At 45.5% G+C, this 13,422-nt stretch overlaps 1 protein-coding gene across 1 annotated transcript in view; it reads left to right on the top strand.

The window, feature by feature from the left end:
• Window positions 1-5,055: 5,055 nt before the first annotated feature.
• PLB1 (phospholipase B1) overlaps window positions 5,056-13,422 on the top strand; it is a 141,572-nt gene continuing 133,205 nt past the window's right edge. Inside the window, 1 exon segment of the mRNA XM_063125398.1 lies at window positions 5,056-5,224. Coding sequence (XP_062981468.1) covers window positions 5,056-5,224 — 169 coding nt within the window.

Here is a 13,422-nt window from a genome sequence, read left to right as displayed (position 1 = left end):
CAGCCTTCTCCAAAGTGGTGCTGCCCAGATTCATTGGAACTCAACCCCCATTATCCCTAAATGGGAGCTCGGTTATAACACATCTAGAGGGCACCACGTTGAGGAAGGTTGCGAAACAAAAAGACAGCTGCACCGGTGTTTATGATTCCTGGCACATTTCAAGGAAGTCTCTTTATCAGGAGCAATTCTTAGTACATTCACTATTTCCAAATAGTGCTTAGAACTCTTTGCTTCTAACTCGGGCATGGAAGATTCGTTTTTATTGATTTTTTTATGACATTTATATATTTTTTATTTATTTATTAAAACATTTATATCCCTCCCTATATCACAGAGATCTCAGGGCAGCATACAGATAAAATCATACATATAAAATAGAACGATAAATATACCGTTCTAAAACAAATTAAACCATCAATAAGTTAAAACCAATATGAAATTTTAAAACAGGAAAAGCCAATTAAAACAAGACAGTGTGCAGGCTGGTGGATTTAGCCACCAAAGGCTTTGTTAAAAAGCCATGTCTTAACCAGGTGCCAAAATGAAGCCAGTGCTGGTGCCAGTCGGGCCTCCAGGGAGAGGGCATTCCACAGCCAGGGTGCCACAACAGAGAAAGCCCTCCCCCATGTCCCACCATAGTGTATATCTCGCATTGGCGGGGCATGGAGAATGGCTCCTCTGACAGATCTCACATCTTGGGCAGGCAGATATAGGGAGAGGCACTCCCTCAAGTATCCCTCCTTTTCCCCTCTCACAAAGAACCCAAGGCGGCTCACATAGTCCTCCTCCTCTCCATATTATTCACATAAGAACCTTGTGAGGTGGGTTAGGCTGAGAGCCAGCGACTGGCCCAAAGTCACCCGGTGAGCTTTATAGCTGAGTAGGGACTAGAACCCAGATCTCCTGAGCCGCACTCCAACACTCTAACCACTACACCACATTGGCTCTTCTAAAAATCCCTGTTGTTGTTGTTGTTGTTGGGAAAGGTTGCCCTAGAGTAATGGGCAATTTGCACAATTAACTAGCAGCAACACACAGTGCTAATGTTGTTCCTGGCCCTTCCATTCTTCCTGCCTATAATTTTCATGACATCCAATTGGGCAATTTAGATTTGCATATGTTTACATGTATAATAACATGCAAATAAGCAGGCCGCTGCAACCACCACCACCACTACTACATAATTCTAGGTATTCAGTTGGAGTAAGCAAACACTTCAACTGGGCCAGAGCTCACTGTTTCCTGTTTGCTTGAAGCTGATAGTGGAATGAGCTTGAGGCAAATTTTAAACATAAAGAGGCCTTTGGGGGTATTTAGAAGACATATTCTGCAACCTTTTAACAGCACATTGCTATTCCTGTGTCCCAACTAGTTGAGGAATTGGAAAGAGTGCCAAGAATTTATGGAATACAAAATTCTACCACTATGTAAACACTTGGCTCCAGTTGGTGTATCTTGGGGATCTAGTAGTATCCCCTCCTCCAAACAAAGTAGATCCCATGAGCTGTCTACGACTGAGGTAGCATAGGAAGTACATAATTGGGACAGAGCCCTCGAAAAATGCACACTAAATACTTCATTGCCCTAAATATTGAGGGCACGGAAGCATGTCCAAGCAATGCCTAGTTGGAGGACTGCTTGTGCTCATGAACATGCAACTCTAAATAAAACATTGTGATTGTGCTAGACAGCATGGAGAAGGGAATAGCACAGAATTGGGTTGGTGTTTGAAACTGCACATTGGTTCCTAAATAGAGTAGCAGTGTGGCAAACATGCGCCATTAGATGTGTAGCATGCAGTTGATCCTCACTCTTTTATTTACTTCTGTGTAAGTGCATGGGCTTCCAATCCTGAATGGGATCACTGTACATGGGTAAGGGAGGCTGAAACTTTCCCACCCAGCTACATTCTCCCCCCTTTAAATTCCCCCGTACCACACACAGGGAGTAAAAATAACAGGGGGAAATCAATCGATGCCATCAAAGAACTCGAGCCTTGTATCAAATATGGACATCTTAGTAAGATGGAGCAGTGAGGGAGCACACCCAACATCTGAAGAACTATTTTTTTTAAAAAAAAATGTCTTAGCATGCAGGTTATCCATTTGAGTAAGTAATGGAATGTGGTTAAGTCAGGGAGAGTTGTTGCATGATTGTACATCATGAACAGTGTCACAAACCATGTCCCCAAAATACCAGAAATATTTGTGCAACATTGATCCACACACCAGCATTACAAAGACTAAAACTGCATGGTCTGTATATTTCTTAGAGACACACTACAGCACTTCAACTGTCTGGAAAACACAGTTTTCCAACACGGAGTTTTCTGCCTTGCAAAATGCATGCAGGATGTGCACACAAAGCCTGCCTCCAAGTTCTGTATTCCCCCCCCCCCCCCTGGCTGCTATAGTATTTGAGATCATAGTGTACGGATGGGAGGAGAGTGGAGAGAGAGAGAGAGAGAGAGGGGGGGGAGGGAGGGAGGCAGGGAGGTGAGTAGCAGCAAGCCCCTTGCCCCCTTCCAACAGAAAATAACTCATTTTATTGTTCTTATATTATCATGGTGCAAACATATTTACACAAAGGGAGCATAGGTACATGGGGAATTATGGAATGAAGAAAGTGTGTCAAAGAATTTTTTTTTCATTATCAAATGGGAAACAAATGTACATTAGCGTCTCAATGATGATGATGGTGATGATGATGTTAAAAGATGTTAAAGCTGCTGTTCCTCATTTGAGCAGTTTAATAAGATGTCTGGCTGTTATTTAATAATGTATTAGTTTTATATGTTTTAATCAGTTTTATGTATTTTATAATATTTTTGTATTCTATGTTGTAAGAAATATATCATCATCATCATCTGACACTGGCATCCCCCAATATACCTGAAGGCAGGACAGCTTTCGGGGTGCAGAGCAGGTTACATGGCCCACAGTTCTCTCCACATCCCCACTGCTGCTTCCCACCATCTGCCACTTGAGGCAGTTGCCTCACTTTGCCTAATGGTAGGGCTGGCCCTGGGCCCTGATGCTGCTTGCTGTGGGCTTGGTGGTGTAGCTTCAATCCTCTCTTGTCTGTGCAGTTCCCACCTCCCTCCTCTGAAAAATACTGGTTTCCCCTCACAGAGATAGCAAAATAAATGCCATATTATGGATAGGGTCTACATGGAGCCATTGTTTCCACAGGTTCACAAAAATTACCCACCCAGAGCAGGCCTTTTTAAAATTTAATGGGTCTTAATTGCCCATTCAAGACGAAGCCACCCCCAAATACTTTGCATTACAACAGGAATAGGTCACAACCATATACTGTTGTCTGGAAATCCATCCCCCACCCTCTGCCCTGCCCCACCCCAGCTCTTTTCCTGAGGAGGCTCTGAGACCTTCAAAGAGGCTTCCTAGACACAGAGCCATGTGGTCTTGTGGATGGGGAGGGGCTGCAATCTGTTTTTGGCTCTCTGCTGCCCATGAGGTGAGGAGGGTGTGGACATACTGGGTTGGGTGACATCATGAGGTGGTTCTGCCATCACCATGTGTTGAGTGGCGACTTCTGTCCACGGCTGTGGTGGTGGTGGTGGTGGTGGTGGGGCGTTGTCAGTGAGTATGCTGTGCATGATGGTGATGTTTCCAGGGATGCTTTGGGAGTGGCCGACAGTGTTGCTATGTTGGTGCTTGTTTCTACAGTGATTACTTCATTTTGTTCTTTGTTTCCAACAGCGCACAGGACAGTGACTATGCATTTCCGGCCAGTGTTGTAGTGGTGTTGGGGCCTGCAGGGTCAAAGTGCCAGGACCTTTTGATTAGCAAGGATGTTATCATTTACCACTACTCCTCCTCTTCCTTGAGCCTCCTAGCCCCTCCGAGCTTAGCTGCAATCTTCACAATAGCTGGGGAGCTGGGGTGGGGCAGGGCAGAGGGTGGGGGATGGATTCCCAGACAACAATATATGGTTGTGACCTATTCCTGTTGTAATGCAAAGTATTTGGGGGTGGCTTCGTCTTGAATGGGCAATTAAGACCCATTAAATTTTAAAAAGGCCTGCTCTGGGTGGGTAATTTTTGTGAACCGCCCAGAGAGCTCTGGCTATTGGGTGGTATAGAAATGTAATAAATAAATAAATAATAAATAAAATAGACAAAAACTGCTACAACTAGTTTTTGGTTTTTTCTTTATGACTACACATCTGGACTCTCCTTGGGGGACCAGTGGAGGCTGGTGGCTCCTATGTCAGTGGGGCAGAGAATCCGTTCTGGGTTTCAATCAGAATGAGTCAGAACTCTAAGAACACAAGAAGAGCCCTGCTGGATCAGACCAAGGGTCCATCTAGTCCAGCACTCTGTTCACACAGTGGCCAACCAGCCATCAGCCAGGGACCAACAAAGCAGGATATAGTGCAACAGCACCCTTCCACCCATGTTCCCCAGCAACTGATGTATATAGGCTTACTGACTCTGTTACTGGAGGTAGTACCTAGCCATCAGTACTAGTAGCCATTGATAGCCTTCTCCTCCAGAATGCTAAAGGGGTTCAGCACCTTGGGTAGCTCCTTTAGAGTTGGGTCTGACTGAAGCCCAGAACAGTTTCACCGCCCCACTGACATAGGAGCCACCAGCCTCCGCGGTCGGAGATGGTCATGATGAGTGCCTGCCATTCAAAATTCACCACTATGCCACTGTTGCTGGCCTTAGCCCTGCTGCAGCGGGATCTTAAGATTGCCCTGCTAAGCTTCTCATGCCTCAGTTTCTCACTTTATCAATAGGAGGAAGTCCTTGAGTCACATGGCTACAAAATCCTTCACATCCCTCAACTGATAGCTTTCGTATGGGGGCAAACTATTTGTCTGTATGGCACAATCAAAAGAATGTAAGCAATTTTGGAGCCACATGGGAGGAATGGAGGCAGAGGTGATGTCCCCCACCCCACCCCGCCTGCCACTGTCCTTTTGGATTCTCCAAGGTGCCCTGACGATCCTTTCTATGAACCCTGGTCTGTGGACAAACGAACTCATTCACCCCTCCTTGCAGCAGACTGCCAATGACGTACAAACGGCATGACTCACTCATTCTACATCAGTCGTCTTTCCAGAAGTATGAGCAACAAGGAGATAAAAATTCCACCAAAAGAGGGAAGTGTCACAGGCAAGTTGGGATGTGCCGACCCCTTTATTGCTGCTGCTGATATTGCAATGCAACACTTGATGTATGATAACACCCAGGGAAGTAAGTTATCTGCCTGTAGAGGTACGTGCTCAGGAGCAGGGAACAGCTCACATATTCTCAGAGAAAGGAGGCACAGGGCTTTGGGGTGGGAAAAGGTTCACAATTGGCAGTGTACGGAGCTAGAAGGTAGGGATTTCACACCGAAGTGTTGACCTGTGAAATTTAACAGGCAGCCTGATCTCTCTCTCCTCCCTTCTCTCTCTCACACACAGTCAGTGACACACACACCCCACCATCACTTGCACACCCTACAATGGCCTCTTTCATCCTCTCCACTCACTCAGTTTTCATCATTCTCTCTCTCTCCCTCCCTCCCTCTCTCTCTCTCTCTCTCTCTCTCTCTCTCTCACACACACACACACACACACACACACACACACTGCTGGATAGAGATATTCAGTGATCGCTCTCTCACACAGTTTGAAGGGAGATAAGACATGACCTGCGAGATCCGTAAGGCAAATAGCAACATTGGGGAATGATTTGAATCAGAAAAATTGTGAAATTCTGATACAGACTGCAGCTTTCAGTACAAAACACCCATAGGAGAACAGTCATTGGAGCATCACATGTAGTTTGACCATGACGACCCGGCCTAAGATAGTGTCATTACTTGATAAGCATTGCTTAGGCCTAGCCTGGCCTAGGGCCTGCGATTGGCTCTACAAAGTACAGCTGACTCCAGTTCCCAACAGACCTCAGTGTGTGGGGGGGTGGGGGGGTGGGGGGGTGTAGGAAAATCGGCTGACCTCACCATTATTTTTCAGCAAACCCCAGAGGTGCCTATCAATGGCAGAGTTTCTATCACGCCCAGCCTAACACAAAAAATAAGTCTCTGTACAGATGGAAATGGTTGTTAACATGCATATGATTAAAAAAAAAAGATTTAGTGCTAAATGTTTTCTCAGCACGACCCTTAAAAATGCACATACCTGTTGTGGTCCTGTTATCTCTCTAGATAAATGAATGGTTAAGTTAAATTAATTGTGGGTTTTGCACACATCCACACATTTGTGTATACACACAGACACACAAATATGATTTTATGTAACTGGTATTTCCGTCGGTCTAAAGTTTGGCATATTCAGACATTTCCGAAAGCCATCTGAGTAGGTGCATTTGAGCTGAGCATGTTTAAATTTAGATACATGCTCACGTCCCATTGGTTTCAGCAGGCTTGATTCTTAAACATGTGCTGAAGGGCTTTGCTGGGATGCGAGCACATGCCTAAATGCTTTGCTGAATGGGGCAAATGTCAGGCAAGTTACAAGCATGATCCCTAGGGGATAGAGACCTCCCCGTCTTTATAGATCAAGTAAGGCCGTAGAGGATGTGCCACCATCCTCATTTTGCAACACCGATCGAAGTTTGAATTTGGATAACATCCACTGAACCTTTGCCATATTGTGAAAGAGAAATCATTCTTTGGAATGTAGTTCAAGCAGGAAAATGTGTGTGCGTGTGTGTATTCCTGTGTACCATGCGTGATGTTACATCTGGTTGACCATCCGTGACCTGACAGCACAGTGTCAAGCTGTCATTGTGCGTCATGTCATATTAGCAACAGGCTCTCAACAATTATTCAGCCATGTGAGGGATTTCTCCCCCTAACCCCTCGCTACAGAAGCGTGGAAGTTACACTAAGATGAGTCCAAATGTCAAGCCAACAATGTTGAAGTTAGCGTCCCACACCAGCTGTAACTAGTACAAGTCTTGGGGCTGTCATCAAGGATGTCTTCTGGAGCAGAAGGGAAAGGGCATCCCACTTCACCTGAATCCCTGTCCCTGCACACTCCATTCATAGTTCCCGCTTCCTCCTCTCAGTCCATCTTCTCATAATGCCACATTCTGAAAGATGGGTTTAAACATTTCCATTTTTTTCTGATTTAAACCTTCCTGTGTTTGTGCAACTATAACCAGTATATGCAACACACATACAATACAACAAAGGTGTCAACAGCCTCACGGGAAGGACAAGGTTTTCAGGGGACTCTGCCAAAAATAACAACAACAACCCATAAACAGCCCAAGGAAGACTCCAAGACCATAGAATATTGATAGAGAGGGAAGAAATCTGAAAACAGGGTGGGAGGGGGAATGGAATGGAGTGGCTGGAGAAGTATGGAGAAAGAGACACATAGATATAAAAAAGGTACAGAGAACGTATAGCTTTCTCTGTATATAAGTATAGCTTCCAAATCGTGTGAGGTACTGGTTCCTATATATTCAGCCCTGCTTAGGCCTCATCTTGAGTATTGCATCCAGTTCTGGGCACCACACTTCAAGAAGGATGCAGACAAGCTGGAGCATGTTCAGAGGAGGGCAACCAGGTTGATCAGGGGCCTGGAAATAAAGCCCTATGAAGAGAGACTGAAAGAACAGGGCATGTTTAGCCTGGAGAAGAGAAGATTGAGGGGAGACATGATAGCACTCTTCAAATACTTGAAAGATTGTCACACAGAGGAGGGCCAGGATCTCGTCTTCATCATCCCAGAGTGCAGGACACGGAATAATGGGCTCAAGTTACAGGAAGCCATATTCCGGCTGGACATCAGGAAGAACTTCCTCACTGTTAGAGCAGTATGACAATGGAGCCAGTTACCTAATGATGTTGTGGGCTCTCCCACACTAGAGGCCTTCAAGAGGCAGCTGGACAACCATCTGTCAAGTATGCTTTAGGGTAGATTCCTGCACTGAGCGGGGGGTTGGACTCGATGGCATTATAGGCCTCTTCCAACTCTACTATTCTATCATTCTATGATATAAAAAGCTACAGAGAAAACTACCTCATTGTCTGGATAGGACATGTGCTGGTTCACATTTAGAAGCTATATTCATACTGCCAGCTAATCATAGAGGTTGATGTTGCACAGCCCCATTCCCTTCTGTATCTGAATAGGGCTCTGAGGCTGTAGCATATATGGTAGCTCATTAGGCTAGTACTCAACCTCAGAAGCAAAGAATTATCTGAGGAACCCAGAAATAGCAAGAGACCAAACTCCACAGAAACAATATAAACACAGAGCATTTTTTTGCCAACCTTGGTTGGGGAGTGGCAGGGCTTTCCCTATGGCTAGAAGGTTATGTTCTAGGCAGGGAATGAATCAACCCATGGTAATGGTGATTATTTTTCCTTTCCCTTTCTCTTTATGATACCTTTCATTTCTCCCCTGCCATCCTTGATCTTTTACAACAGCAAGCAAGATCTCTAACCACAGTCTTCCCCAGCCTGGCAACCTCCAGATGTGTTGGACTGCAATTCCTATCATTTGTTGTAGTCCAACACATCTGGAGGGTGCTGTGAAGGCTACCTTACAACAAATCAGATTTCTACAGATTTCGTTCAGGATGTACCACAAGTGAACAGGAAGTCTGAATAAGGTCTTGCACAACAAGAGATACCCGCAGTACAGATATTTCTCAACGACTTAGCAAGGAAGGGGAGCTACAAGGAAGACAAAATTCCTCCAGGATTTTTCATTCAGTCAGTCTAATCAGCAGGGAATCAATCATACGCTGGAGTCACTTTTGGGAAGAAGGAGCAACCAACTTAGCTCCACTGAGACTGCTGCCATTAGGATATGATGGGATAGGTAGCGCAGCAAGGGTAGCTCCGTACCCACACCATAACCCCTACTGCAAGTCGTGTGTTGTAGGATGGCTACAAAGCCACTCTTGCTATGCCACATGCTGGTTTCGAACAACATGGCAACCCACATTGCATCGCAGGTAATTATGTAAATCACAATCATGCAGCCAGCACTTGAGAGGGGCAGGAAAAGAACCAACAATGGATTCTTTCATTGAGAGAGGAGAGGAGAGGAGAGGAGAGAGAGAGAGAGAAAGAGAGAGAGAAAGAGACAGACAGACAGACAGACAGACAGACAAAAAGAAGAGGGACAGCAGAAAGCAGAAAGTTATCATTATGCTCCTGTACCCTAGTCCTGAGGGGAAAACTTACAGGGGGTTCAGCGCTTACTCAGCAGTTTCCCAAAGAAGAGCATTGCTGAAGACTTGTGGTGTTTCTTTTATAAAATGGTTTATTTACACTGTGCTGAGGAAGACGGCCTACAACATCACACTCCAAGCAATCCCTGCTTCCTTCTCTGCTGCCCAGCGATCTTCTTCTGCAAGACAAAAGCCAATCTCTCCTTTTGTCTTAGGCTGTAGCTAGACCTAAGGTTTATCCCAGGATCATCCCAGGTTTGTCCCTGCCTGAGCGCTGGATGCCCTGTGTGGCACTTAGATGAACAGGTTTGACCCCAGGACAATCCTGGGATAAACCTTAGGTCTAGCTACGGCCTTAAATTCACCTTTCCCCCAGATTCATTTCCTCTTACCCCCTCGGGTCTTGTAGAACAAAGGTTTATTATTTATTTATTTACAATATTTATATACTGCTCCCCATGGAAAATTTCAGAGCGATGTACAAGGTAAAATGGTTACCAGTTCAAGAGTCAGAAAATCCTCAGTCTCTTTGTACTTAGAGGCATTAAATTGTAAGGTGCCCATGGAGGTAATTTAGATGGATCCCAAACACATAACAATATAAAAAAGAGAGAAATATAAAGAGTGAAGGGGGAGACCACAAGGGAGAGGGAAAAGGTGTGTAAGAGAAGGAGGAAGAACAGTGACACAGAGAGAAATAAGGTGGCTGAAAGAAAATGGGGTGGGAGGGAGGCATTGTCAACTCTTTGGTTTTGGTCCAGCCCACCCAGGATGTTTCTTCCAAGTGAATGCAGCTCTCAACATAAAAAAAGCTTCCCTTACTTGGGCCATAGCTAGACGGGGCAATATCCTGGGGTGATCCCTGGGATCATCCCTGTGCATCCACATGACACACGGGATCCTGGGATCAGGGAGGGATGATCCCTCCCTTGCCCCGAGATCTCGCCCTCCCCTTTAGCCCCGGTTTTTCCACAGTCTCGGGCTGAGCCCGCAAGTGCAGAACGTGTGGCCGGGCGCAGCGAGTTGACCCAGCTCCTTGCAATTCCTCGTGAGTAGCCGGGAGCCGCGCACGGGGTGCAGCGCTCCTCAGGAGCACTATGCCCATTAGGGGTAGGGGGGAGTGGGGAAAATAATTTAAATTTAAAAAATTACTTACCTTTTGCGCACGAGCATTCGTGCATTGCTGGCCCTTTAATAAAAAAATTGGTGGGTGCGACACCTCTCCTTCTGAGGTCATCGCGCGTCGCATGTAAACAGAGGAGGGATCTTGCAATAAACACATCGTGAGATCTTCCCTCCTCCGTCCCATGCTAACATGTATGTCTAGCTAAGGCCAGACAATCATATTGCTCAGACATAAGGCTAGACTGCTGACTTTGGGCCCCTGAGGCCAGTGGCTAGCTGGAAGCTGGAGCCAGAGGGTGGCTCCAAGTCTGGATTTGGTTGCTGCTGCTGCTGCTGCCCACAGCCATGGCCTGGCACCTACAATTTCCACCTAATCATGCCATCAGGGGTGACCACAACAAGTCACCATGGGTGAGAATGAGCCGTGGGATGTGAATGACAACCGTGGGATGTGACAACCGTGGGATGTGAATCAGCCCCTAAGTTCCTCTTTAAAGAGCACCAGCCTCATCCATTTTGAGAGTTGCTATTTGGCCACTGTAGAAAGCAATATTTGGAAATAGAATGCAGCAATGCAGCAATTATCTGGTGACCTCTAGTGGAAACATGCTGTCTTTGAAAGACGCAAGCATTGTATGAATTCTGTTGATTTTTTAAAGAACGCTTCTTTTGAAATCAAAGTTATTGTGATGGATGAAGATGAAATCCTACCGGCTGGAGTACTGATAGATCATACAGACTACTGGTGGTGACCTCTTGTTGAAAACAAGCTGAAATGAAACGAGTCTTCTGCAAGCTTAGAGAATCCTTACATTGGTTTCTCTCCCTCTCCCTTTTCCACATATATCACCAGGGCTGACCCAAGACATTTTGCTGCCTGAGGCAAAGGGCAAGATGACACTCTTCTCCTGCTGTGCAGTCATCATGCATAAGTTGACTGGGCTGGCAGTTGGTTTTTCTTCAACAGTTGTGAGGAGACAGTGTCCTCTGCTGCACCTGAGGGAAGTAAGCTAGCATAGGAGGTACGGGACAGACTGTGTGGCATACACAGCTTTGTTCTCCACACATCACTGCCATTCCTTGGCCCACAGCATTTGCTACCTGAGGCAGCCGCCTCACTCTGCCTCATCGTAGTACCGGCCTTCATGTCCCCCCCACAAAAAAAACCCCTGGGGTTTACAAATAGAGTTACAAAGTGTGTTATTAGACAGAGGCCAAATAATGATGCACAGGGACTCCTGGGGGAAGGGGGGATGGGTTAGGGTTTTCCCAGGAATAAACAAAACTGGGACAACCCAATTCTTCCCCAGTCCCATCTTGCTCCCTGTTGTGCTAGTTTTCAACTTGAACAAATGTTTTAAAAAACAACAACAAGGAGGAGTGTTTATCCCTTTCTCCAACTGCAGTCTGAAGTGGTACAGTCCATTCTACCACTTCAGGATTCAGTATGGTAATCCTGGTGGTAATCCTGTCTCAGGACTACTACCTTTGGACTCTAGCAGAAGCGTCCAACCTGTCTTTAAAGGTAGTCCCATGTAGAACATGTGTACGTCTAAACTTACAATGCTGCCAGGAGGTGGTTAAATTAGAACTATAAATCCAGAGCTAGGCTTTGAGGCCTACGTCAAATCACATCTATAATGTAACAAATGTAAGGCAACCATATGAAAAGGAGGGCAGGGCTCCTGTGTCTTTAACAGTTGTCTAGAAAAGGGAATTTCAGCAGGTGTCATTTGTAGGCATGCAGCACCTGGTGAAATTTCCTCTTCATCACAACAGTTAAAGCTGCAGGAGCCTGCCCTCTTTTGTATCTGGTCACTCTAGTATAGTTCCTGTAGCTTTAGCTGTTGTAATGAAGAAGGAATTTTACCAGGTGCTGCATGCCTACAAATGACACCTGCTGAAATTCCCTTTTCTACTCAACTGTTAAAGATAGAGGAGCCCTGTCCTCCTTTTCTCATGGTCACCCTAAAAGAGTGTGTTCAAATTGCAAGGTTGTTCAAATACATTGCTGCCTGGGCCCTATCAACCTTAAACTGGCCCAGCAACACTGGCTGTAGCCTCAGCCTCTTCCCCGAGTTATTTTGCAAATAGGTCTGGGTGTCATAATGCTTCTATTTATTTTCACCTGTGCCATTTGTTGGACTTTTGTTGGATATTATTTTAAAAAATGAATTATTTTGGAGCTATACGAGTGTGTGTGTGTACAGTGAATTTTATCAGCCAGACAGGTATGTCTCTATTTTATCTCAGATGTAGAAAAAAGTTGTGTGCCAAGTAGCGTTTGTAAATTGGCATTTGTATTTTTCAAGATACATAGTTTTCTCTTTGTGTCCAGCAGATGGCAGATGTGTTCATAGGATACACACTTCTGGTCAGTTACTGGAGGAAGCCTTTCTTTGCAGCTCAAATGAAAATATTCTGTAGAGATCCCTAAAATACGGTGCGATAAAGTCTTAGTTTGGACCTTTCCAAAATATCAGAAAGGGTACATTGGAATGTAGTTTGTATCCAGCAAACAGTATAACTAAATTCAACCTTGTATAACAGAGTACTGATATGCTGTAGTGTGTTGGCATTACTGGGGAGACAGTTCAAATCCCTTTACACTCATTGGGTAGTTTGAGGCCTAACCTTTTTCATGGGTGGGAGGTGTCTGTACACAGCCGCTTTGGTGTCTCATTCCCTCAAAAACCTGCAGCATCACTGCTGTGAGGTGGAAATGATGAAGTTACACAGCAGGAGCGAGCGTAGGCTGTCCAGCCAGAAAAACGACAGTGCCGGCAACCATTGGGTTTGTCAAACCCCCCTCCCCACCCCCTGCCCTGATGAGAAAATGCTGCACCTTTTGAAATTCTGCCTCATGTAACACCCCACTGGGACAAATTCAGGGAAACTCTACTTATACACAGGAATCATACGCGCGCGCACGCACACACACACACACACGCAAACACAGAGGTCAGGCAGTGTTTCTCCTCATCCATGCCAATATTCCACTTTGGCCATGTGCACACACAGAGAAGGCCTCCCAGAAGACCTCCACTGTGTAATATTTTCAAGCAAGGAACTAACCTTTTCAGAGACTTGATCACAGGCCCCCTAAGAAATGCAGCCATAGCACC

This window comes from Elgaria multicarinata, chromosome 4 (assembly GCF_023053635.1).
Source record: "Elgaria multicarinata webbii isolate HBS135686 ecotype San Diego chromosome 4, rElgMul1.1.pri, whole genome shotgun sequence".
Classification (NCBI taxonomy): domain Eukaryota; kingdom Metazoa; phylum Chordata; class Lepidosauria; order Squamata; family Anguidae; genus Elgaria; species Elgaria multicarinata.
The sequence above is the reverse complement of the archived record's forward strand: the minus strand, read 5'-3'. Positions and strand labels throughout refer to the sequence as shown.